The 27,202-nt window shown below is 36.3% G+C and overlaps 1 protein-coding gene across 1 annotated transcript in view; it reads left to right on the top strand.

Moving 5' to 3' along the window:
- Positions 1-27,202, top strand: part of LOC121374904 (dystrobrevin beta-like) — a 153,821-nt gene that overhangs the window by 104,810 nt on the left and 21,809 nt on the right. Inside the window, exons 12-14 of the mRNA XM_041502030.1 lie at positions 1,022-1,107; positions 20,355-20,562; positions 25,553-25,829. Of these exons, the coding sequence (XP_041357964.1) occupies positions 1,022-1,107; positions 20,355-20,562; positions 25,553-25,829 (571 nt within the window). The remainder of the gene's footprint in view (positions 1-1,021; positions 1,108-20,354; positions 20,563-25,552; positions 25,830-27,202) is intronic.

Here is a 27,202-nt window from a genome sequence, read left to right as displayed (position 1 = left end):
AAAATTCAACAAAAAAATCATTATGGTATTGGTTATTTTGTATATTAAACAACAAAACCCAGTACCTTTGAGGGCAATAAATGTGACAAAGGCAAACCACATAAGGCAGAAAGATTTGTTTGATGTATTTATTGTCCATGGTATCAAAGAAACTACATTGGGTTGTGTTCTCAATTTTATGAGTGTATATTTAAGATCTGATAATATTTATATCAAAATTGTTGATGTTATTGGTATGGTGGAAATTGTACGGTCTTTTAAACAATTTGATTTGATAATATTTTTTAGCTAAAGGATCTGTTTTTGGTATGGTAGAAAATTTTAAATATAAATAAATTTAAAAAAAATTGATTTGATAATATTTATATCTAAATGAAAGTCATATCTGAATATTTATGACTATTAAAACAAATTTTGTTCAATAACGTGTAGATGGTTTTATGTGTATTAATTATAATTTATTTATAATTTATTTCTCTGTACCATATTGAGTGAGCTTTAAATAAATGTAGGTTTGTATGTGTTTATTATGGCTTACATATACATGTTGTGTACAATGTACATATACATATATGTAATTTATTTCTCTGTACCATATTGAGTGAGCTTTAAATAAATGTAGGTTTGTATGTGTTTATTATGGCTTACATATACATGTTGTGTACAATGTACATGTACATATATGTAATTTATTTCTCTGTACCATATTGAGTGAGCTTTAAATAAATGTAGGTTTGTATGTGTTTATTATGGCTTACATATACATGTTGTGCACAGTGTACATGTACATGTAATTTATTTTTCTGTACCATAAAGAGTGAGCTTTAAATGGGTTTGTGTTTGTTTTTATGACTTATTTATAATTTATTTATCTGTACAATGTTGAGCAAGCTTTAAGTGGTTTTGTGTGCATTTTATGACTTATTTATAATCTTTTTTTTGTACCATAACGAGTGAGCTTTAAATGGGTTTGTTTGTGTTTTTTATGACTAATTTATAATTTATTTATCTGTATTTTCAGTCGCGGAGTCCCACTGAGCTGAATTTCAGCCTGGACTCCAGCAAGGCACAGAGAGAGCTGATTGGTCAACTGGAGGCCAAGAATAGGTGAGCAGCCATTTTTAATATTTAAAAAAACATAATCATGATAATATTTATTACTTTTACTGTTAAAAGTGCATGTACTTTTTGTTTTCTTTGTTTGTTTTATATGGTTGCACCTTCAGTTACATGCACAGAAAATGTAATGATCAAATAGGGTCATTTAGTAGTAAAACAATAATATTTTTCATCTTGCAATCCTAATACCGTACGGGTAAGGTGTTTCAGGCTCATGGCATACTTCTGGGTTTAGTTCAAGCACAGAAACATGTAATGATCAAATAGGGTCATTTAGTAGTAAAACAATAATATTTTTCATTTTGCAATCCTAATACCGTACGGGTAAGGTGTTTCAGGCTCATGGCATACTTCTGGGTTTAGTTCAAGCCCACTGGTAAAGGATTTATCTAATATTAGACCCAGGAATCAGGCTATTCTGAATGAAAAGAAAATCTGTAATGTGTATAAACATTTCTGCCTTTATCCTCGCTAGGAGGGGTGTGGTAGAGTAACTTAGCAGTAGAGGCCGAAATGTGATGCACTATTGGATCCATCACCCTCCATGGATTTCAGGTTTTTCTAGTCCAAATCAGTACCCAATAACTGGTACATGAAATGCTGACCTGGGATGTACTGTCCTATCTGTGAAAGAGTCTATATATAAAACAATCTCTTGCTGTTTTTTGGTGATAGCCTACATGTCCTCTCGACCAAGTGTCAGAATAACCCTAATAAATTTACATAACAAATATTTAGATAACAAATACAGGTAGCTGTATTTTAAAATGTGCTGAGGTATCAGTAAACAAATATTTTATTCCTTTCTCTCTGCAAAAAGCACAATATGCTTCTTATAATCAGTTTCACAGGCATCTTTTACTGTCCACCTTATATTTGACATTATTCTAGATATATCCAGAATTCCTTATTTTCAGGGGTAAATAAATAAATTGTTTTCTTTTATCTGCATTTGTTTCAAGTTAGCCAGTGCACCACGACTGGTATATCAAAGGCCGTGGTATGTGTGATTTTGTCTGTGGGATGGTGCATGTAAAAGATCCCTTGCTACCAATGAAAAAATATAGCGGGTTTCCTCTCTAAAACTATATGTCAAAATGACCAAATGTTTGACATCCGATAGCCGATGATTAAGAAATCAATGTGCTTTAGTGGTGTTGTTAAAGAAAACAAACAAAAAAACAATTTTTTTTTTCAAGTTTACCTCATTGCTGTTAAAAATCGAACATACCTGTATAATTTTCAAACCATTTTCTAAAAGAAGCTTTTCAATTTGTAACATTTGCTTCCATATCAAAATTTGAGAAACAAAGTTGCTTCCAGCCAGCCCGTCAGTGGGCCCATTGGGCTATTTCTCGCTCCAGCCAGTGCACCACGACTAGTACATCACAGGCCGTGGTATGTGCTATCCTGTCTATGGGATGGTGCATATAAAAGATCCTTGCTGCCAAGCGAAAAGAGTAGCCCATGAAGTGGTGACAGCGGATTTCTTCTCTCAATATCTGTGTGGTTCTTAACCATATGTCCGACGCCATATAACTAAATAAAATGTGTTGAGTGCGTCGTTAAATAAACCATTTCCTGCTTCCAGCCACTGCACAAAATGCACGTTTCAAATTTAAGTTTAATTCTAGCCCCATCTTCCTGGATGGTGCTGGGGTGTCCTCGAACCAACTCTTCCCTTCTCATCTTGCTTAATCATTCTGCTTGTATGATGAATGATACATCATTACGGGCTGGGGTACACAGTGAAATCACTGCTTCCAGTTACTCATTATATTTGCGGGGGAAAGCCCTATCATCAGAAGAGTGCCCCTCAGCTGTGTTGATGGATGCAAAACACGACCACTTTACAGAGTGAATCGATCAATTTACCTTAAATTGGCTTCATATTACCACCAGTGTGGCGTGATTATGGCTTGGCATGATCAACATTCACGGTAGAAAATGATGTGAGGCCCACAAGTCTATATATTAATTTGTCTTCCAAGTCGTACGTTTCTGTTCGGAAACTATAATGACATTTGAAATTAAATAAAAACAGTTTTTTAATATCAATATATATATATATACATAGATATAGATATAGATACATACACATACACATACACATACACATACACATACACATACACATACACATACACATACACATACACATACACATACACATATATATATATATATATATAGGGAATACTCTTTGACCAGCCGTCTGTGTGAAGCAGTATTTTCAGAGATCAAAAGATACCTTGGGGGATTTTGGTGCTTTTTATGGATTTTTTCTATTTCCTTTTTTAAACTATTTTTTATTTCCTAATTCAGTTTAGACGAAATCAGGTAATCGATTTCAGGTTGCAGACTGGAAATTTCATTTGGGCCAATTTTGAATACTTCCTTGAAAAAAGAAAGGAAAAAAGTCAGAAACGGAGTTGTAATGATTGCAATTGCTGTTGTGCTTTTGTTTGTCATTTCAGACAAAATGGTTCAACTTGCACGCAACATATTTTGTCTATTTTTAATTTTTAAAGATGTTCTGAATGTTCACCAGAGTTTGAACATTAATTAGTGCTTAGTGGATTAATATTTTGTGTAAATTAGTAATAAAAGTTTGGCATCATTTGAAATCCCAACTATTGTCATATTTTAATGTTTTGGCTAAATATCTAGTATAAGCATACATGTTCGAAAGGAAAGGAATATTTTAAACCACAGCTATTTACTGTCTAATATATTTTTTATTTCACCTCTTGACTTAAAAAAATGAGAAAGAAAATCCACTACAATCAGTCTTCAACAGAAAGGGCAAGTGATCACTCGTGCCTGGAATGTTTTACAAGAGCAGCGAATTGATCATCTTGCAGCAAAATTTGAAATAAATTTTATTTAAAATTTCAACTGATTGTTTGCCTAGCACCATTTCAGGAGAGTGATCTTTAGCTTGCCTTGATTTTGCTCATGATGAAGGCTGACAACAGAATTGGCTACAGTTCCGACCAAATAATAGCAAGAGATCTTTTTATGCACTTCACCACATTGGCGCTATGGAATTGTAAGAATGCAACCGTAGTCAGTAGAGGATATTGGGGCCCTCCTGTGGAAAGAAAATGGGTTATGTTTAGCATTAGGATTAAGAAAATCATACAATAATGATAAAGAGTCATTAATTTTGTCTAACAGTCAACTTAAAAAAATAAAATCTGCAAAACTATTTGGTTTTGGCACCATACCCATTTTACCCTCTGGCAGAAACCCTGATACCAGTCATGTTGCACTGATTTGGATGGGAAAACCTCTGAGGTGTCTAGTGAGGGGGATTGATCCTATGACATATTATACCTCAAACGAATGTTCTGTTGAGTTGAGTCCTGTCCACTTATAACAGCAGACAGTGAGGAGCTTATGAATTACCAGAAAGCACAGAAATGTGTTCGGGTAATAAATAAGAAAATAGTATCTCGTTAGCACAGCAAATCTTAATTACATGTAGTGGGCACTCAGTATACACATTGACAGTGGCAACACACGTGCACAAAGTGACAAGTTTAAACTGCATATTTTATCAAGCTTATGATAAATTATACCACTACATGTATATTGTAGTTATATGTATGTTTTTGTTGGCCTGCTGAGAGACAAAGAACAAATATGATTGCATTAATTCTTTAACCATGCATGTCATAATTTTGTGTAAATTTCTTTTCGATTCTGTCATGTAGAAATACATAATTTAAAGATTAATTTTTTTTTTTTACTGCTGGTTGTCTTCCAAGCAATGAATTAGTTGTCATTATATGGAGACATGCAAACAGTTTCTTACAAGTATTGAGTGTTTGATTTTTGTTTTTCAATCATAAATCATCGTCAATAACCTGAGTGCCCTGCTTTGTTCTTGTCATTGCGTACAGTTTAGAAAGTTTAAACTGCATTAGGTACACAACAAACCTGTTTCATAATCAATTGTTTTGCACTTTGCACAGGAAAAGAGCAATATTTGTCTTGCTGCCATAATGTTTGTGCATTTGAGAGTGTTTTAGTGTTGTGTAATGTTATAACAATATGCTGTTGGTCTTTTTATGGTAATGAACGTGATGTAGTTCAGTGCTTGGCTGCAACGGGATATATGGGCTAGACAATTGGTTGCGGTTCGTGATATTCATGTTTATAGGCCCACGGTTCGATGCACAGTTTTTTAATTTGCATATCACAGTTATAACTTCTCTTCTTTTTTTTAAATGGCACATCAGCATTTCAGTACCTTACACTCTGTCTGATGGGAGGGGCGGGAAATAGCTCAGTGGTAGTAGTCTGTTTTATTTAACGACGCCACTAGAGCACATTGATATTTTATCTTATCATCGGCTATTGGACGTCAAACATATGGTCATTCTGACACTGTTTTTAGAGGAAACCCGCTGTCGCCACATAGGCTACTCTTTTATAACAGGCAGCAAGGGATCTTTTATTTGCGCTTCCCACAGGCAGGATAGCACAAACCATGGCCTTTGTTGAACCAGTTATGGATCACTGGTCGGTGCAAGTGGTTTACACCTACCTATTGAGCCTTGCGGAGCACTCACTCAGGGTTTGGAGTCGGTATCTGGATTAAAAATCTCATGCCTCGACTGGGATCTGAACCCAGTACCTACCAGCCTGTAGACCAATGGCCTAACCACGACGCAGCTGAGGCCGGTCTAGCTCAGTGGTAAAGCGCTCACTTGATGCGCGGTCGGTTGAGGATTGATTCTCGTCGGTGGCCCCATTTGGCTATTTCTTGTTCCAGCCAATGTTCCACAACTGGTGTAACAAAGGCCATGGTATGTACCATCCTGTCTGTGTGATGGTGCATATAAAAGATCCCTTTCTGCTAATCGAAAAGAGTAGCCTATGAAGTGGTGACAGCAGGTTTCCTCTCTATATATCTGTGTGGTTCTTAACCATATGTCTGATGCCATATAACCGTAAATAAAATGTGTTGAGTGTGTTGTTAAATAAAACATTTCCTTCCTTCTGTCTGGTTGGAATTCCGATGATGTGACAAGGCATTTTAGCCAATCAAAGTGCTCAATTCCACTGTATGTGACATATAAGCATGGGCTATTATAGGCCCAACATGATATCATGGTGTAGTTAAATGATAAAAGTTTTTCTTTTTATGATGCACATTTGACCATTAAAAATGAAGTTTCTTGCTGTTAGTTTATTAAAATGTATGTGTGATAGCTGGCATGCTTGTGGAAAGTGTCATGAACAAATAAATCTGAGGACCAAATATCAAAAATGGAATAGCAAATTTTAAAAATGAATCCCCTCATCCATAGTGTGATAGTGTTATAGGTTGTAGCAGGGCTAGAAATGAAACAAAAATTCTACATGCACCAGGTGCATGCTGAAAAAAAAAGTTGCATGCACCAAAAATAAGCAACTTCGTTTTTTTTTTTATACGAAGCTATTCGGAATTATTCAGCAATACCTATATTTATTTATTAACAGTACCGGAACATTATACAACTGCGTTTATTACGGATTCTTGATCAAATTTGAAAATTTCACCCAACGTAAACGCCTTACAGAAATCTATAATAGGCCTATTACAAAAACGTACGAATATTTGTGTTTTGTATTAAGCAAGTTATCAACTTTTTTAACTCTATAAGATCTGTTGGTATAATATAAATTAGCCTACGGAATTCGACGAGAAGTTGCAATTGAAATAATCACTGGCTGACTTCGAGTCAACTATGCGAGTAACGCACCTGCACGTTTGCAATCATCTGATTAAGTGCCCATATCTGAGGTCGAAAATGTTCAAGGCAGTTACGGTACGTTGTATTGATCACAGATCTGGCAGAGTTCAATTTGTCAGTGACAACAACTGTGTTATGCGCGTGGATACCCCAAAGTCGGTCTCGAGCACCTTCCCTAATACCGTTCATGGATATAACCGAGATATTACCGGCAATTTTCGCAAACATATTTCACGGAAATGACCGAAAGGGCGCCATTGTTGTAAGTAGGATTATGGGATTCAAAATGGATGCGCCCATAAGATAGAAGTTATCGTTTTCATGTGGCGAACAGATTACGAAATGCATACGCAAAATTCAACAACTTGAGTCTGAATCTGGTAGGCAACAGGATACTAGTATACGCAATACACAGTACTTGAAGAAAAATATTAGCATGCACCGCGTGCACCCAGTTTTAAAAGTTACATGCACACGCAAAAATCTGCATGCACCGGTGCATGTACTAACTGCATTTCGAGCCTTGTTGTAGGATTGCCATTGGGAACTCGTGATGGATTCAGATTTTTTCCCCTGAAATAGCCTAGTAGTGGAAGTGAAAGTGTTTTTTCACTCTACACCAAACTGTGAAAAAAACATGTTATCAGGGAACGATTCGCTACACAAGTTTCAGAGATGGTTACACAATTTTAAAACATTAAACAGTAGTTTATAATCAATTTTCAATTGACTAGAAATATTTGCTAATCAAGATTTTGAAAACAAAATGTTCCCTGGTTATAGATATCAAATAGATAATGGTCGTTCTTAATATCTTCCTTTCTATTAAAAATTCAATTTCTGTACATCGTGAATAATTGGTTTTGTGATTGACAGGATATTTTGTTGAAGAGAGAAATGATATACTGTGTGTGAGATGCTAGTGTTAAGAATCAGTTTGAATTTCGGCATCTGTCATTCAGGCCTCTGAACATAAACATTTTGTGCGAATCATTTATGGATTACGCAAAAATAAATTCAGGTAATCCATTTCGTTTTTACAGAACCCGTCATGATCATGTAAATGATGTCATAACAGGGTTTTATCACCTATGTTTCTAGACTCCGATAATGGGCACCATTCCCCACCATTCTACAGAAGCCATGTCGGTTTTTATTCCCAATTTTGGAATAAAATATTCCCAATCTGAATGTAAATCTCATTCACTTGACAAACCTTCCCTCCCCAATAACGTTTTGTAATGCACAATAGATATATTTATGTGAATAAACACAAATACATGTATATACATATATATATATAGCATTACTTTTTTAATTCTAACTTAGCTTAATAAGATGTTTTTGAAATGAAACTGAAAATTCCCAATTTTTGGTACAACGACGCTAAAATTCCCAATTTCAAAGCCATGGGTGTCAAGTCAAATTTTAGAAATAAAACCCTGCATAAATTCAGTGCGCGAACGAAAAATGGGTCACATAAAACTTTACTTTCGCGAGTGACGCACGAAGGAAACTATCACTCCCACAACTTTCAGAGGCCCATCATTGATTATAAGCAGTGTGCACCATCTGATAAATAACTTGCATCTGTCAAATTCACCAATCTAGACTCTACTAATGTGACTAATTTTACTTTTAATACGTATACAGGACCTGTTTTCTTTAGTCTCTGTCAGATTTAAATCGCTCGATGTGTGGTTGGTCTGGGATCGATCCCCATCGGTGGGCCCATTGGGCTATTTCTCTTTCCAGCCAGTGCACCACGACTGATATATCAAAGGCCGTTGTATGTACTACCCTGTCTGTGTGATGGTGCATATAAAAGATACTTTGCTGCTAATCGAAAAGAGTAGCCCATGAAGTAGCGAAAGCGGGTTTCCTCACAATATCTGTGTGGTCCTTAACCATATCTTTGACACCATATAACTGTAAATAAAATGTGTTAAGTGTGTTGTTAAATAAAACATTTCTTTCTTTTTTTCTTTCTTTCTGTCAGATTTAACTCACATTTTGTCATATAGAATAAGGCTGCATGGCTGGCCGGTGTTCATTGGGAAGTGGATATAAATGAGCTTTTGCTTCTTTTCGATATAGGATTAGTACAGCACTAAAACTGGTCAAAGGCCGTGGTATGTGCTTTCCTGTCTGTGGGAAAGTATATATAAAAGATTCCTTGCTGCATTAGAAAAATGTAGCGGGTTTCCTGTAATGACTGTGAAATCCAAGAGCCGATGATTAATCAATGTGCTCTTGTGGTGTTGTTAAACAAACCAAACTTTAGGAGATGTACATGTATATGGTGGAACCAACCTTGAGTTGTACATGTATATGGTGGAACCAACCTTGAGTTGTACATGTATATGGTGGAACCAACCTTGAGTTGTACATGTATATGGTGGAACCAACCTTGAGTTGTACATGTATATGGTGGAACCAACCTTGAGTTGTACATGTATATGGTGGAACCAACCTTGAGTTGTACATGTATATGGTGGAACCAACCTTGAGTTGTACATGTATATGGTGGAACCAACCTTGAGTTGTACATGTATATGGTGGAACCAACCTTGAGTTGTACATGTATATGGTGGAACCAACCTTGAGTTGTACATGTATATGGTGGAACCAACCATGAGTTGTACATGTATATGGTGGAACCAACCATGAGTTGTACATGTATATGGTGGAACTAACCATGAGTTGTACATGTTGTACATGTATATGGTGGAACCAACCTTGAGTTGTACATGTATATGGTGGAACCAACCATGAGTTGTACATGTATATGGTGGAACCAGCCATGAGTTGTACATGTATATGGTGGAACCAATTTTCTTCTCCGTCTCATTCAAGTGTTTAAATGAAATGAATGAATGTTCAACAACATCCTGGCACAAAAAAATATACATCACTTATTAATTACTGGCCTTGGTGGCGTCATGGTTAGGCCATCAGTCAACAGGCTGGTAGGTACTGGGTTCGGATCCCATGCAGACGAGGCATGGGATTTTTAACCATATGTCTGACGCCATATAACCGTAAATAAAATGTGTTGAGTGCGTCGTTAAATAAAACATTTCTTTCTTTCTTTCACTTATTAACTGGACGTCAAAAAGGTACTACAGTGAAACCCCTCTAAACTGGACACCCTTGGGTCCAAGACAAATGTCCTGTGTTAAGAGGGATCTGGTTTAGAGAGGTTAAGTTCTGTACTGGTTTTTAAAAAGGGACTCTCCTAAACATCCAGTTTTGAGTGAATTCCGGTTTATAGAGGGTCCGGTCTTGAGAGGTTTCACGGTACTAATATAAGTATATGAATATAAATGTAGCCCAGTTTTGAAATTACCACATGTTAGACACTAAAATAACTACCGGTAGTTTAAAATGTGCTGAGGTGTTGTTAAACATATATTCCTGCCCATTCTAGGCTATAGAAATAATTATTATTAAAATTTTCCACGACAATTTATATGGAATAGAACAGAATAGAATAGAATAGATGTTAACGACACCCCAGCACAAAAAATACAATTGATATGGATTTCATAATCAGTTACATTGCAAAAAACCCAACCTATCAATTGTTTTTTATTATATAGTCGATCATCGGATCACCAGTAATTGTGACCTGTTTTTATAATTTAGTCCAATCCAGATGTCTTTCATTTAAGTTTGTTTGTGTATTATTTATAAGTCAAATAAACTTTAATTTGTGTTAATGGTAAAATAATTGCAATTAAAAAAAACAAATTGTGTAAAGTTCATGTACCGGTATACTAAAGTAATGTTTTTTTGTGTGTCATATTTTCTAGACTTAATATTGTACCGTCATATAAATTCGAACAGCTCATTTATACGCGATTTCCCACGTGCATACTGAAGGTGTGACGTAAACAAACATCGCAGATTGACAAGAAGAAGTTGTGCATCGTTCGCTACAAAAATTTGGGTACATACCATCATGTAAATACAAACGTAGCACTTTACTGCATCGGCTACATCTGCACTCGATGTGCCGTCTGCTTTGTTTATATCAATATTGAATACGTCATTCACTTTAAAGGAAAATAAATCTGATTCTTTTAGAAAAATATGGAAGCCTGGTTAGACCATTTCTTATTAACGTCTGTGAGACTTTACAATATTCCTTTTCTGAAGGTAAGGGTTCCTTTTTCTTTTTTAGACTACTTCTCGCACTGAGAGATCCAGATCATGTCAATACACCCAAGAACATCTTTCTAAGGCACATTCTGCTGTAATAAACGATCGCGTAGACATCCGTAAGGCTGCCAAAAGGTTTTAGTCCCAGTTACAACACTGTATGACCACTGTAGAGGGAGACTGACGTGTCATGTAGCAAATCTGAACCTCAAACCTTTTTATCTAAAAATGAGGAAGCTAAACATCTTGGTCACAGCCAAGACATGGCATACCATACATACACATTCTTGTGCTGCTACGGAACATTGTTTATATGTAGAAACTATCACGTGTTCAAAAACATATGACGTAACTTACTCACAATATATCCAGACACAATGTCGGAAAAACTTTTCTGCTGCAGCCATTATTGTGCTTAACATCTATAATTATGTCTGTTTCGTGGATTATATTGCAATGAACAGTTAAGAAAGATTATTTAGCTTTTAATTCAGAATTCATTACAGAAATTTGCAATATGTGCTTATCTGTTCGAAAACATATTATGGGAGGATAATAATAATATATCATGTATCAAAGTAATAAAATATCATGTATCAAAATGTATCAGCAAATGATATCATTCTTCTAATATCATTTTGATAACTACCTCCCATAAACCATCCATCTAACGATATATGATATGTCAGCAGAATGCAAAGCTGTCTATGCTAGTGATAAGAATACTTTTCCATAATGCCCAAGATTACAATGAACAGACGGGGGAATTAACAGATTTAGTCACTTTAACATTTCTGCTATTTTCGAAATTCCAGTGACACTTTTTATGAGAGTGGAATAGCAAAATTCATTTATTTCTTAGCAAGGCAGCTTAATATCATCTGAGAAAATTGTCAGGAAATGGGAAAATGTAAATATAGATTAAAAACAAAAAATACAGTGGTATTTATTATGCAGTACTGAATGCTAACACATTTGTTTTAACGAGACTATAACGCCACATATATATATATATATATAGAGGGCACATTTTTATTCACCCAAATCATCTGATATAGTATAAAGTATAGTAGCAATATAAAGCACCTGTCTTATAAGGTCACTTTTGATACTCCTTTTGGTGACTGCTTAATACAGGTTTATATACAACTGTGTGCATACATGTATATAGGATGGGCAGGAAAGAGTGGTAAAGCACTCGCTTGATGCATGGTCGGTCTAGGATCGATCCCTGTCAGTGGGCACATTGGGCTATTTCTTGTTCTATCCAGTGCACCACAATGGGTATATCAAAGGTTGTGGTATGTGCTGTCCTGTCTGTGGGATGGTACATATAAAAGACCCCTCAAAAGTGTTATTAATGGGAAAATGTAGCCGTTTTTTTCTCTGAGACTGTCCAAATTACCAAATGTTTGACCTCCAATAGCCAGTAATTGTACTCTAGTGGTGTCGTTAAACAAAACAGACTTTAACATGTATATTGTATAATTATATGATCATGTACAATGTATGTGATAATTTAAAAAGCACTGTACATGCATATATACCCCTCCAAAAAAACAAATGTGTGTAATGAATGAATGAAAAACCACTGTGCATGCATGTACATGTATGTTTATAGATGATGAATGAAAAACCACTGTGCATGCACGTACATGTATGTTTATAGATGATGAATGAAAAAACACTGTTCCAGCACAGTGTATGAGATAAAAAACCACTGTTACAGCACAGTGTGCGAGTTGAATAAAAAAACACTGTTACAGTACAGTGTGCGAGTTGAATGAAAAACCACTGTTACAGCACAGTGTGCGAGTTGAATGAAAAACCACTGTTCCAGCACAGTGTACAAGATGAATGAAAAACCACTGTTTCAGTATTGTGTGCGAGTTGAATAAAAAACCACTGTTACAGCACAGTGTACAAGATGAATGAAAAACCACTGTTCCAGCACAGTGTACAAGATGAATGAAAAACCACTGTTCCAGTATTGTGTGCGAGTTGAATGAAAAACCACTGTTACAGCACAGTGTGCGAGCTGAATAAAAAATCACTGTTCCATTACAGTGTGTGAGTTGAATAAAAAAAAAACCCACTGTTCCAGTACAGTGTGTGAGTTGAATGAAAAACCACTGTTCCAGCACAGTGTACAAGATGAATGAAAAACCACTGTTCCAGTACAGTGTGCGAGTTGAATGAAAAACCACTATTAGTATTTTCCCTAGAAATTTGGCAAGGCATGGTAGACTAAAGACTTTTGGGGCATTTTCACTATTTTCAGGGCATTCTTTTTTTTTTTCCCCTTAAAGAGAAAAAAAATAATTAAAATAAAACTAAATGTAATTAATGTTTGTTTTAATAAATAAATGCCAAAATAGATAACAGGCCTATTTTATTAATTAATATTACATTTCTGAGTGTTTCATAACGGCAATTTCAGAATTAGTTACTGAAGAAGGCTTGTTTAATAACAGGGCAGCATGGTACTGATTAAGTCAAGATGGCGGTAGACTATTGAGGCATGGCGGTAGACTATTGAGGCATGGTAAAACACAATGCAAAAACAAGCTAGGGAAAACACTAACTGTTCCAGCACAGTGTATGAGATGAATTAAAAAACATGGTACATAATGTGTTGTGTTTCCATGGATTTTTATTTTTTATTATTATTTTTAAAAACTTTTAATTATGTAATGGAGTACATCACGTCAGGTTCTGATGAATGTTTTTAATCACAAAAATGGGTAAATATTGGAACTGTTATATGATGGCAGTTAATTATTATTATTATTAAAAAAAATTGTGTGTTCTTATATGATCAATTAAAAAAAGGACAAAAGAGACCCACATATGTAGGGGGGGGGGGAGGAATTTTTCAGCCATTTAAAAAAAAAAAAAAACTATAATTTTCTCGCAGACATCTTGATTGCCCTTTTAATTTGACCATGCATGGAAGCCGACAGATGTATTCTTGAAGAGAATGTTCTAAATGAGGAAGTGGTTATCTCAAATCAGTCTGTGGTACTTGACAATTCCTATGACCTATATGGGATATTCATGAGCTCAGTAAGCCATTAAAGAATTATTGTTCATTTCTGTAGGATCAGCCTGGAAATGCCATTGTATACTCGCAGAAAACAAGTTCCGGTGCACCAAGTAAAATGGTCTCAAATGAAATCAGCTGTAAAGTTTGTAAATGGTTGAAATGTGTGACTCATGTGGAAAGATCTCATTCCCCATCGTTTTCCCTGAAAATAGTTCTAGTAGAGTAATTTTTAGCTCCCTTTATATGGTATCAGCAGGCATCGAAATAAGTCGAGAATGGTCGTTCAGGTTACCAGGAGGTTACCACATGTAAGAAAAGTCGAGAACAGTGTTTCGTTCTCGACAATTTTTTTTACGTAACGGTAGTTTCGTTTCCAAACGTAAACAATTTCAGAATGTCAACGTTAAAAGTAGTAGTAACAGGAATTCAATTCTAACTTTCATATAGTTGTGGTAACCTATAGGTTACCAGGCTGTATTTTGTGGTAACCTGTAAATGGGTTACCAGACACAATGCTTATTTCGATGCCTGTATCAGTATAGTAATAGCTTAAGCCGACCTCGGTGGTGTCGTGGTTAAGCCATCATATATATAAGGCTCCCACTCAGAGCGAGTTTTAACATCTCAGTGGGTAGGTGTACGACCACTACACCCACTTCTTTCTCACTAACCACTAACAACTAACCCACTGTCCTGGACAGAGAGCCCAGATAGCTGAGGTGTGTGTCCAGGACAGCGTGCTTGAACCTTAATTGGATATAAGCACAAAAATAAGTTGAAATGAAATGAAATGAATAGCTTAAATGACTGAGTTAGGAGAGCAGTTAACCACTCCCCTCAAGTTTTTAAAAGTTGAAAGTTTTGTTTTGTCTAACAACACCACTAGAGCACATTGATTTATTAATCTTCGCCTATTGGATGTCAAACATTTGGTAATTTTGACATCCAGTAGGCTTAGAAAGGAAACCCACTACATTTTTGCATTAAGGATCTTTTAAATGCACCTTCCCACAGACAGGATAGCACATCCTATGGTCATATACATTGTACCAGTCATGATCCACTGGCTGAAACGAGAACTAGCCCTATGGGGATCTGTCCTAGACTGACTGCACATCAGACAAACACTTTACCATTGGGTCACATTCCGCCCCTTTTTTTTTTTTAATGTCAAGTTCTACATAATTGTGAAAATTTTCTCATATGGTTTACGAATGACCAGTAAATAATTTCTTGAAAACAATTTGAATTTTTTTTTCTTCAATACGATTATCTATCTACATGTACCTTATGCCATACATGCCCAAGAACCTTTTTTCCGTAAGTATACAAGAATGCCGGCTGCAGTGGCTATACATAAACATAGGTTCGTTTTCCTTGCGGTTATATCTGACGTACCTCTTGGCACTTTTTTATGTCACACATTGATTGGTGTGGGCTGTAGACCTGAGGACAAATCCTAAAGGATGAACTGGCTTATGAGATATGCAGATCGTAGCAAGAAGTAATGTATTAAATTGTGTAACACTTGATGTGCTGGAAATCCTGAGATCAGCAGATGATTGGAAAACCAATTGCTTTTCACTGTTGCTCAATTTGAACATAAACTGGTGATATAATCAGGACTGCTATCAGTTCTGTCCAATTTCCAACCAGAGCACCATAGTTGGTTATCAAAGACTATGGTATGTGCTATCCTGTCAAATGGTGTGCCTATAAAGCTAAATTGCTTTTCACTGTTGCTCAATTTGAACATAAACTGGTGATTTAATCAGGACTGCTATCAGTTCTCTCCAGTTTCCAACCAGAGTACCATAGCTGGTTACCAAAGGCTATGGTATGTGCTATCCTGTCAGTGGGTGTGACTGAGAAAACCACCTTTAGTGATAATGTGGGGTTGAAAGTCAGTAGTGTTGAATTGACTGCCATTAGCACGGTCAGTTTCTGACACTATGTATTGAGGGTTTGGGTTGCAGTCACTGGTTCTATTTGTGTGATCCAGCCAGTGATCCAGCCAGAGCTCCACAAGTGGTGTAACAAAGGCTGTGGTATGTACTATCCTGTCTGTGGGATGGTACATATAAAAGATCCCTTGCTGCTAATCAAAAAAAGTAGTCCATGAAGTGGCGACAGCGGGTTTTCTCTCTATACATGTATATCTGTGTGGTCCTTAACCATATGTCTGATGCCATATAACCATAAATAAAATGTGCTGAGTGCGTCGTTAAATAAAAACATTTCCTTCCATATATAAAATTCATATTGATATTGGTATATTCAACCTTTTGCCTATAACAATACTGTAAGGTAGAGATACCAGGGCCCTAACCCTGAGACTACTATATTTGTTTCTGAAGATAATAATAAAAAAAAACAATTAAAAAAAAAAACCTTTACCCCCTAAAAAAAACCCACCCAACAACACCAAAAAACACCACCCCTCCAACCCCCCCCCCCCCTCCAAAAAAAATCAAACCCCAAAACAAAACAAAACAAAAGGACAGCAAAACAAACAAACAAACAACAAGAGCCATTTCACACACAAAGTACAGTAGCAGATAAAATTTCAATCTGTGTTTAGTTGCTAAATTGTTTAAAGATGCTCCCTCTCGAATTTCAAAGGGCCTTGAAAAATGCATTGTAGCTACTGAGTTTGTGTTTATAGTGGTGTGGGCGGGGAGAACATGTAATATATTTGTCAGCTTGGTGTTTTAGGGGAAGTATTGCCATATATAATACATGTTAAGTTAGTGTACTTAAGAATATTGTAAGTGCCTTTTTTTTAAACATTGCTTACCCTCCCTGGAAAAAGCATGCATCCACCCCTGATATAGGTCATACATGTATGTAAACTTAATTAGTTGTGTGTTGTCATTAAATATTAAACTACTGATTACTTTTTCTGGAAATAGGAGATCAAGCATAGTGATTCTATCTTTAAATATAGATTTTTTTAAACTATAGTTTCCCGGAAATAGGTAAAAGTATTTGTGATCAGTGTCGGCTTTATTTGAACTAAAGACTGTGTGCTGTATTACATGCAGTAAGATTGCTATTACAGTGTCATTTTAAGAGATTAAAACTAGAAATCGTTAACGCTGTCACACAGACACAATATTGTGTGTTCCATCTGGATGTGTGTACTGAGGTAGAAACTTATTAACATTTCTCTGACGAGCACTGGATTAACATTATTCAGTGATAAGAGTTTCATTCATGCATTGTTGAGGCAAGTCTGTCATATTGCTGTGCATAATTTATAATGCATGAGATAGGATAGGGCAGATATCATGGAATGTTTGCTTTCATGTTGTAGTTTTGTCATAGCAGTTGTATATAAACATCCTTTGAACTGGCTGGTACAGAGGTATGACTGACTATGCTAATTGATTTTTCATCTGACCGACAAAACTGTTATCCACAATCAAGGCCATATCTCTGTACAATACAGAGTCAAATGGGGATTTGGCAAAATAATGGTTGGTCCATAAATGTCTATCTAGTGCCTCATCTATCAGAGGACAGCCACTCCCGAGGAGATCCTTTGTTGGACAATACATGCATTCTTACACCACTACATGGGCGGGACATAGCCCAGTGGTAAAGCGTTCGCTTGATGCGCGGTCGGTCTGGGATCGATCCCCGTCAGTGGGCCCATTGGGCTGTTTCTCGCACCAGCCAATGCACCACGACTGGTGTATCAAAGGCCGTGGTATGTATTATCCTGTCTGTGGGATAGTGCATATAAAAGATCCCTTGCTGCTAATTGAAAAGCGTAGTCCATGAAGTGGCAACAGCGGGTTTCCTCTCTCAATATCTGTGTGGTCCTTAACCGTATGTCTGACGCCATATAATCGTAAATAAAATGTGTTGAGTGCGTCGTTAAATAAAACATTTCATTCTTTCAGTCTTACACCACTACAAAGAGGACTGCCACTCCCAGACCAATTTACTAAATGAAAACTAGCACAGAATGTCGGACCATGGTTTGGGTGAATAAGATGAGTTTGGTGAATGGATGCATAAATGGATGCTAGTAGTTGGATGAAAACAAAAACGTTTGTTTAATTACATTGTGGCCCATTTCAAATTATGGCTGTTTGATGTCTGACATTTACTTGACACTTTATCTCAAGTCATGGCTCGAACTTAAGAAGTTGTCTTCCACACCAATTTTTAAAACAATTGCCATGAGTGAAACAGCCCACCAAAGGCAATTTTCAGCCTGCCTATGGCAATTTTTTTTAAAGTGACATTTGCAGAAAGTAAACATGACTGTAAGGCTATTTTGCTGTATGTAAACATATTGCAAATGTTAAATATTGGCAGATAATGTACGCCATTGTTTTACCATTGTTGAGGAGCTTTACCGACAGCACAAAAGTGCCATCAATGATGCTATCTACCTACAGCAATTTATATCTCAACGACGGCAGTTGCCGTCTGTGCCATCGTTGAATTTGAGCGTTGCAAGTACAGTGAAAACCTTCAAAACCAGACCCTTCTTAAATAGAAACTCCCTCAAAACTGGATGTTTTTCCTTGTCTCTTTTTAATTAATAGTACAGAACATACCCTCTCTCAACAGGACACACCTTAAAACCAGACTCTTTTCTTGGCCCCGTGGGTGTCTAGTTTAGAGGGATTTTACTGCATATTATGAGCACACCTGTTACCACCATATTATGGACGCACTTATCAAGTGGCAGCAAAAATAGTTTTTATATGTACTCTTCGATGGACCAGAAAACATAATATGCTGTGTGTAGCGTTTGATACACCAGTGATAGGAAACTGCATGGTTGGAATGGAAAGAAAATCATTTGTATCTCTGAAAGGGATCAATCCTATGGCTCAATCCAGTGCACCTCATACAAGCGTTCTGTTAATGTTAGTAACTACTAAGACTAATTTACAATGCTTACAATCATTCTTATCAAGACTAAGGTATATGATAATTGTTATCAAGACTAAAACACATGTATTATTCTGATTGGTTATTAATAAAGTGCCTTAGTTTTGTGCGTTATTACAATGAGCGAGCATGTTGGCGTTTCGTGTCTAGAGACAATTAGCGATAGCGTATGCGGGTATTTAACATTTTCTGTTGGCTGAGATACATCCCACCTCAAATAGATGGACGTACAGAGAATGATGGATGGATGGATGGATGGATGGATGGATGGATGGATGGATGGATGGATGGATGGATGGATGGATGGATGGATGGATACCATAGACACATGGACTCTATTAACTTGGTATATACTGATGGAAAGAAATAAGGAAACATTGTACTGTAGACCCAATTTTAATTAATTACTAACATAGTAATGTCTATATTTCATACAGCTTTAGTGATAATGTGGGGTTGAAAGTCAGTAGTGTTGAATTGACTGCCATTAGCAATGTCAGTTTCTGACACTACGGATTGAGGCTTTGGGTTGCAGTCATTATTTGCAGTTACCGGTACTATTTGTGAGATCTCTTATTTCTTTCTCTCAGTATGTAACCAGTACGAAGACAGACTTTTATTAGTTTTAGCATCAGTTTGTTCGTTTTGTTTGACAGCACTAGAGCACATTGATTTATTAATCATCGGTTATTGGATGTCAAACATTTGGTAATTTTGACGTATAGTCTTAGAGAGGAAACCCGCTACATTTTTCCATTAGTAGCGAAAGATCTTTTATTTTCCCACAGACAGGATAGCACATACCACAGCCTTTGATATACCAGTCGTGGTGCAGTGGCTGGAACGAAAAATAGCCCAATGGTCACACCGATGAGGATCGATCCCAAACTGACTGCACATCAATTGAGCACTTAACCACTGGGCTACATCCTGCCCCTTTTAGCATCAGATTTCCTGGTTCAGCCAGTGCACCACGACTGGTACATCAAAGGCCATGGTATGTGCTATCCTGTCTATGGGATGGTGCATATAAAAGATCCCTTGCTGCTAATCAAAAAGGGTAGCCCATGAAGTGGCAACAGCTGGTTTCCTCCCTCATTATCTGCGTGGTCCTTAACCATATGTTCAATGCCATATAACCGTATATAAAATGTGTTGAGTATGTCCGTTAAATAAAACATTTCATTTCTTTTAGCATCAGGTGCAAAAATTCAGCTGTTAATACAAAAACCATCAAATATAGATTGTAGTTATCAAAAACATATTTTTGATTTTAGGGTGGCGCTTTTTTTTAAGAATGTTTTTTTCTTTTTGTTAATTGTACTTTTGCTATTTCCTAAAACCTATTTCTAAATATCTTGCAGGGAAATCATGCGAGAAATTCAGCGTCTGCGGCTGGAGCAGGAAGCCTACGCTGCTGAAAATGAGGAAGCCCAGTACAACCCAACCCTTCTCACGGAACTGCGGTTGTTACGGCAACGGAAAGACGAACTTGAAGGTCGAATGCAGGCTTTACAAGAGAGTCGCAAGGAGCTCATGGTTCAGTTGGAAAGTTTGATGAAATTGCTAAAGGTAAAAATAAAATTAAAATTAAAAGTTTGTTTTGTTTAACAACACCACTAGAGTGCATGGCTATTGGATGTCAAACATTTGGTAATTTGGACATATAGTGTAAAGACTACCAACTGCCATGACAAAGTTGGCCAACTTTCTTCTCTCACGACTTTTATGACGGTCCAATTGCTAGTCTGAGCACTCTTACACCTCGATTCTCATCGTATAACCCATTAGTTATTAATCTGAGTGCACTCGTTGTAAGTCGGGAGTTGGGGAAATTACAACGCAACCATGGAGTTGGCCAACTTCATTGTGACTGTTGACAGTCAGAACCTACCATTAGAGAGAAAACCCGCTTAATTTTTTGTTTTGGATTAGTAGCAAGGGATCTTTTGTATGCATCATCTCACAGATAGCACATACCACAGTCTGTGATATACCAATTGTTGTGCACCAGTTGGCTGGAAATAAGAAAGTATAAATAAATGAAGTTAATACTAATATTTGGACTATCTACTAATTTAAAAACATAGACATTAGTGAACTCACTTTTACAACAAACATTAAAATTAGGATAAATTCCAGATTGATGAAATTGTTAAAGGTACCTAGTATAGATAATGAAGTAATTCAAACCAACATTTAGACTTTTTAGTTATATAAAGATAAACATTAATAGTACCGGTAGATAAAACTCACTATTGTGGCAAACAATAATATAGATGATCTTTTAGAACAAATATAAATTTCTTGAAGTTTCTAAAAGTATGAACAATGAAGTTAGAACCAATATTTGGACAAAAATCTACTTTTTTGAGAAATATCAGAGTTTAACATTCATGTTTGATTGTTTTATTTTTGTCAAACATTAGGAGTTAAACATATTTACACTTGATTGTTTGACAAATATTAGTGGTTAATATTCACTTTCACAGTAACTGTCACCTTTCTATTACTTACAACAAGCATTGGGTTTGTTTACCCTAATGACAAATATTAGGAGTTAATATTCACTTTAACAGATAACTTTCTACTACTTAAAACAAACAGTGGGAGTAAAAGCTAATGTTCGTTCTTGATTTGATACTTGAAAGCTTTGTACACTGCTTAAGGTGAGCAAATTGGTGAATTACACCAAGGGTCACTGAGAGGCCAAGACAGCTCGGCTTCATGTTTAGATTTAAATCCATGAATCCAATTCCCGTAATGTTACTGTGAGATTCTTCTCTCTTTTTTTCATGGTTTGGATAAATTATACATTTCATTGGGGACTTCTAAATTCATTTATCAAAAAGGCAGTATCGTAAATTCATATTGAATTATATATCATTTTCATTTTGTTCTTAAATTTGTTCACTGCATTCTTCCATGAATTAATTCTCGTCCCAGCTAGTGCACCACGGTTGGTATATCAAAGGTCGTGGTATGTGCTGTCCTCTCTGTGAGATAGTGCATATCAAAGTTCCCTTGCTACAAATGGAGAAAAAGTTCCCTTGCTACAAATGGAGAAAATGTAGCGGGTTTCCTCTGTAAGACTATATTGACAAAATTACCAAATGTTTGATATCCAATAGTCAATGATTAATAAATCATTGTGCTCTAGTGGTGTCATTAAACAAAACAAACTTCATCCATGAATTACAGACCACCTCCATGAATTACAGACCACCATGAGCAAAAGTGATTCTACAGTACTTTAAATAAAAGTTTCATAAATCCAAATATCTTTATAAACAAAAGCATCTGGTCCGACATCATGTGTCCAGACAACACTTATTAGAAAATATCATTTCCATGTTCAGATAATAATTTGATTACTTCTTAGCATCAGTGTCTGAATTAATTACCAGTAGTTCGTTAGCACATTGTAAGAAAAATCCATGAAACAAGTGAATTTTTGTGGATTCCAGTGATACAAATTTGCTAGAATCCAAATAGATTTTGGTCATATTTGATTAAAAATTAAGCCTATAAAAGGTCCTAGATTTTTAGACCTTCATTGCAAGTAGATATGAATTGTGACAGCAGTTGAATGCTTTAAAATTAAGGGATAGATGGGGGGGGGGGGGGGGGGTAAAAAACACCCAACAACCTTGAAACAATTTCTCAACCGAGCATACCGAAAGAGATAATGTTCAGGAAAATCATCTTGCACAGGTTGTCTTTTTACAAGCTCATTGATTTATCCCCACTGCAGCACGCCGCCAATGGACTAATACCAGATAACTGCACACACCGGTGGTGGGAGACCGGAGGAAAATGCAAAAACAGCACGAGACATTTGCACTTTACATTAAACAATAAATCTCACTGAGTGACTGGAGGGTACTAGCAGCTTTCCCCAAATCACTTTGCTGTGAAATTAACTCGGAACGGGATGCTGCTTCCTTAATTTTGCTCGTGGTGATAAAATAAATGACTTCTGCTCCTATGACGGATAGTGATCAAGCCGAGATGGCCTCGGAGAATCTTTAATATAATGGCGGGATTATTCAGGGTAGAGCATATATGACAGGGGCTTCTCTTCTCATTACTCTCCTCCACACGTTTGACAAATAGTCTCACTGTATCCGCATTTTGTGGGTTAAGGTAGAAGATGGCAGGCTTTTATTAGGAATTGTTATTGGTTTCGTAACAAATAGTTTCACTGTATCTACATGTTATGAGTTAAGGTAGAAGATGACAAGTTTTTATTAGGAATTGTTATTGGTTTCATAACAAATAGTTTCACTGTTTCCACATGTTATGAGTTAAGGTAGAAGATGACAAGTTTTTATTAGGAATTGTTATTGGTTTCATAACAAATAGTCTCACTGTTTCCACATGTTATGAGTTAAGGTAGAAGATGGCAGGCTTTTATTAGGAATTGTTATTGGTTTCATAACAAATAGTTTCACTGTTTCCACATGTTATGAGTTAAGGTAGAATATGGCAGGCATTATTAGGAATTGTTATTGGTTTCATAACAAATAGTTTCACTGTTTCCACATGTTATGAGTTAAGGTAGAAGATGACAAGTTTTTATTAGGAATTGTTATTGGTTTCATAACAAATAGTCTCACTGTTTCCGTGTGTTGTGGGTTAAGGTAGAAAATGGCAGGTTTTATTAGGAATTGTTATTGGTTTCATAACAAATAGTCTCACTGTTTCCGTGTGTTGTGGGTTAAGGTAGAAAATGGCAGGTTTTATTAGGAATTGTTATTGGTTTCATAACAAATAGTTTCACTGTTTCCATATGTTATGAGTTAAGGTAGAAAATGACAGGTTTTATTAGGAATTGTTATTGGTTTCATAACAAATAGTCTCACTGTTTCTACATGTTATGGGTTAAGGTAGAAGATGGCAGGTTTTTGTTGGGAATTCTTATTGGTTTCCATAAAATAAATGTGAAGCTGTGGCAGTAATTTGGTACCTGCTGTGAGAAAGCAATCCCGGCAATTGGCAATGCCGTGGAGATTGTCATGGAGTTTTTCATTCTATATTAGATTTTTTTCCACTGCTTGTTTCTTGCCGTGGATGTTTTCTTAATTGCAAGGGTTGGAGAAGAAAGCATAGCTTAGTACATGTATGTGTAAAGGAAATCCTCGTGCCAATCTAATTTATGGTACCTTACATTGAAAACTGAATTTATGATTTTGACCAATCAAATTATTTCCAAAACAGTATATATATACAGAAATGTAAAATGTTCTGTTGCAGCTATATCCATTTAAATGAATCTGAATGACAAAACCATGAGCAAATCTGTTGTATAGGAAGGAAATGTTCTATTTAATGACACACTCAAAACATTTTATTTATGTTTATATGGTGTCAGACGTATGGTTAAGGACCACACAGATATTGAGGGAGGAAACCTGCTGTTGCCACTTCATGGGCTACTCTTTTCGATTAGCAGCAAGGGATCTTTTATATGCACCACCCCACAAACAGGATAGCACATACCACGGCCTTTGATGTACCAGTCGTGGTACACTGGCTGGAGCAAGAAATAGCTCAATGGACCCACTGACGGGGATCGATCTTAAACCGAGCGCGCATCAAGCCAGCACTTTACCACTGGGCTATGTCTCGCCCACTGTTGTACAGAGTCAAAAGGATATTTTTCACAATATGATCACTCCCATGAGTTAGCCTCAATTAAGTAGACGTTTTTGGAAATGACCCTCATGTTGCTGGAAATTAAGCTTGCTAACTTAAGCTTTGATGTACAGAGACTTGGAAAATTATCCTATTCATTAATTAGGTTATAATGTATGCATCACTTGATGCTTGTCAGTACAGTGACATTTTCTGTCTGGTTGCCTGGCTATCTTATATTACATCATCAACATTTAATAGTTATTGTTTCAGGCCTCACGCGAGGTCAGAATCATAGAGCAAAGTCACTTCTCTCTCAAACTTTAGAGAGGGTGGAGTTTTTAACAGCAGGGAGACTTTAATTTTTAATTTAAAAAAAGAAATTCGCAAAAAAGAAGTTATCTTAATACAGGTGCAAATTTTACAATCTGTATTTTTTATTTTTTTTATTTTTTTTATTTTACCTTCTGTACTGCTAATTGATGGATATGACATTGTGAAATGAATAGGTGTTCCTCAAATTCTTCACCATTCATCCGTGATGTGTACCTTGCAAGTGATGACTTTTTAAAAAGGCAACACAGATTTTGCGTTACAGTGACTGGCACAGCGAAGTCAGTCTGGTCAAATCGAAGTTTTGGCTCACTTCGCCCAGTCGCATGAGCCCTGTGGTTTGGCTTGAGTTTAATTATTGAAATTCATACATGATCATATTTCTGATATTTTCTTGACACCTTTTTTCAAGAACATTAAAGTGTCTGTTTTTAGCTATTTATTAAAGTTTGTTGTTTAATTTTTGTTATATAATGCTTGTATGTTCAATTATTATTTTTTTTTTTTTAATTTATCTGAATTTCTACCAATATTTTATGACGTTCATCGTACATTTACAGTATTTGAATTCTTAACACTCTTTTATTTTCAGAATCACCCGAGCTCTCCTCGTTCAACTCCCACCAATTCCCCGTCCCCACGGTCCCGTTCCGGTCTGTCACCCACGATAGCGCCGGCTGTCAACAAAGTGGCCACGCCCAGCACAACAATGGACACGTCACTCACGGGACTGGGCGGGGACGTGCAACAGGCTTTCAACCAATCGGCTTGTGCCACCTCCAACGTGAGGAGTCTGCGCAACGACCTGCTAGTGGCTGCTGATTCTGTTACCAATGCAATGTCTTCGCTAGTCAAAGAGCTCAATTCTGGTGAGTTTTGGTTTATATCTTCATTTATGCTTCAAGTATGGTATCTATATTTAGTTTTTATTAATCTTTTTTTTTACTTTAGATTTTTCAAATTTATTTAAAATGATAATTTTTGTCATCTGAGCTGAAGGCTCAATTAATGTTTTTATTGTGATCTGTTTTCAAACTTTTCATCTATCATCGTGCATCACCCATCAAACATTAACCACTAACCACTTTTGAATAATACTTTTAAGAAATGTTCTGCATATGTAAATATTACCTGCATCAAAATTCCACTGAAAGCCCTATAATATCCTTTTTTTGGACATGTATGCTGGGGTGCCATATTTTTTCTGTAACATCCCTTGAACTCTGTCTTGTACAGAAGTATGGCTTGCCTGATGTGATCATGGTCATGTCACTGTGATTAACTGAACATTATTATATTTAGCTTGGAAGAGGTTGGGGTTTTTTGAGAACCAGATAATCAAATGAGGAGAAATCTTGTTACTGCTGTGTTTACACACGCCACATATTGACTGATCTGGTTAAGAATTTTATTAGTTTGCGCTGCAGGTTAGAAGGATATTTAAGAAACCATCCGTGTTGTGTGGCATATTGATTGATGTTGTTTCTCAGCTGTCGACATAAAGATGTGAATTTTAAAAAAATAAAAAAATCTGTAAACAGTTCACTAACAACTGATTGTTCCGCCAACACAAACAATTTGTCTGCTATTTTGGAGTAAACCTTTTAGACTCTGTCTGCCGGTTTTCTTTTTGATAATGTAAAATAATGAGATTTTCTTTTGAAAGAAGAAAACTTGGTTTCTCTACAGATGCCCTGAAGGTAGTTTCGGGAATTGTCTACTGACAGGAGGGGAGTGGGAGTCGTGTTTCTTTCCCAAAATACTCCACACCCACATAAGGTTAAGGAAGTTATCTCATACTGAATAGCCTTCAAGTGCTCAGCGGGCATAGTCATACTTTCAGTGCCTCTCTATGACCCCCATTGAGAAAAGTTGGAAACAACCATAACTTGATTCATAAAGACCCCAAAATGGAATACAGTTTAAAAAATTAATGTTTAGATTGTGCTCATAAGCTTAAAATAATCATGACAATATTCAACAGATTTATTTTTAAAAGGTTGTTCTGGCTGTTTTAGTTTGGTTTTTTTTTTATAGGGGGGGGGGGGGGGGGGTCTTAGGTGGTTTTGGGGGAAAAAATAGTTTTAAAAGGGGTAGATTCTTCATCTGTTATAATATATAATCTTATAAATTCTTTCTTTTTAGTCCCATACCTGGCCAACTGGAGGGAATTATAGCTTTCATCTCCGTCCTTCTGTCTGTCTGTCTGTCTGTCTGTCTGTCTGTCTGTCTGTCTGTCTGT

The sequence above is a fragment of the Gigantopelta aegis genome, chromosome 6, assembly GCF_016097555.1.
Source record: "Gigantopelta aegis isolate Gae_Host chromosome 6, Gae_host_genome, whole genome shotgun sequence".
Taxonomy (NCBI): Eukaryota; Metazoa; Mollusca; class Gastropoda; order Neomphalida; family Peltospiridae; genus Gigantopelta; species Gigantopelta aegis.
Note: the sequence above shows the minus strand (reverse complement) of the source record. Positions and strands in the feature narration are given on the sequence as shown.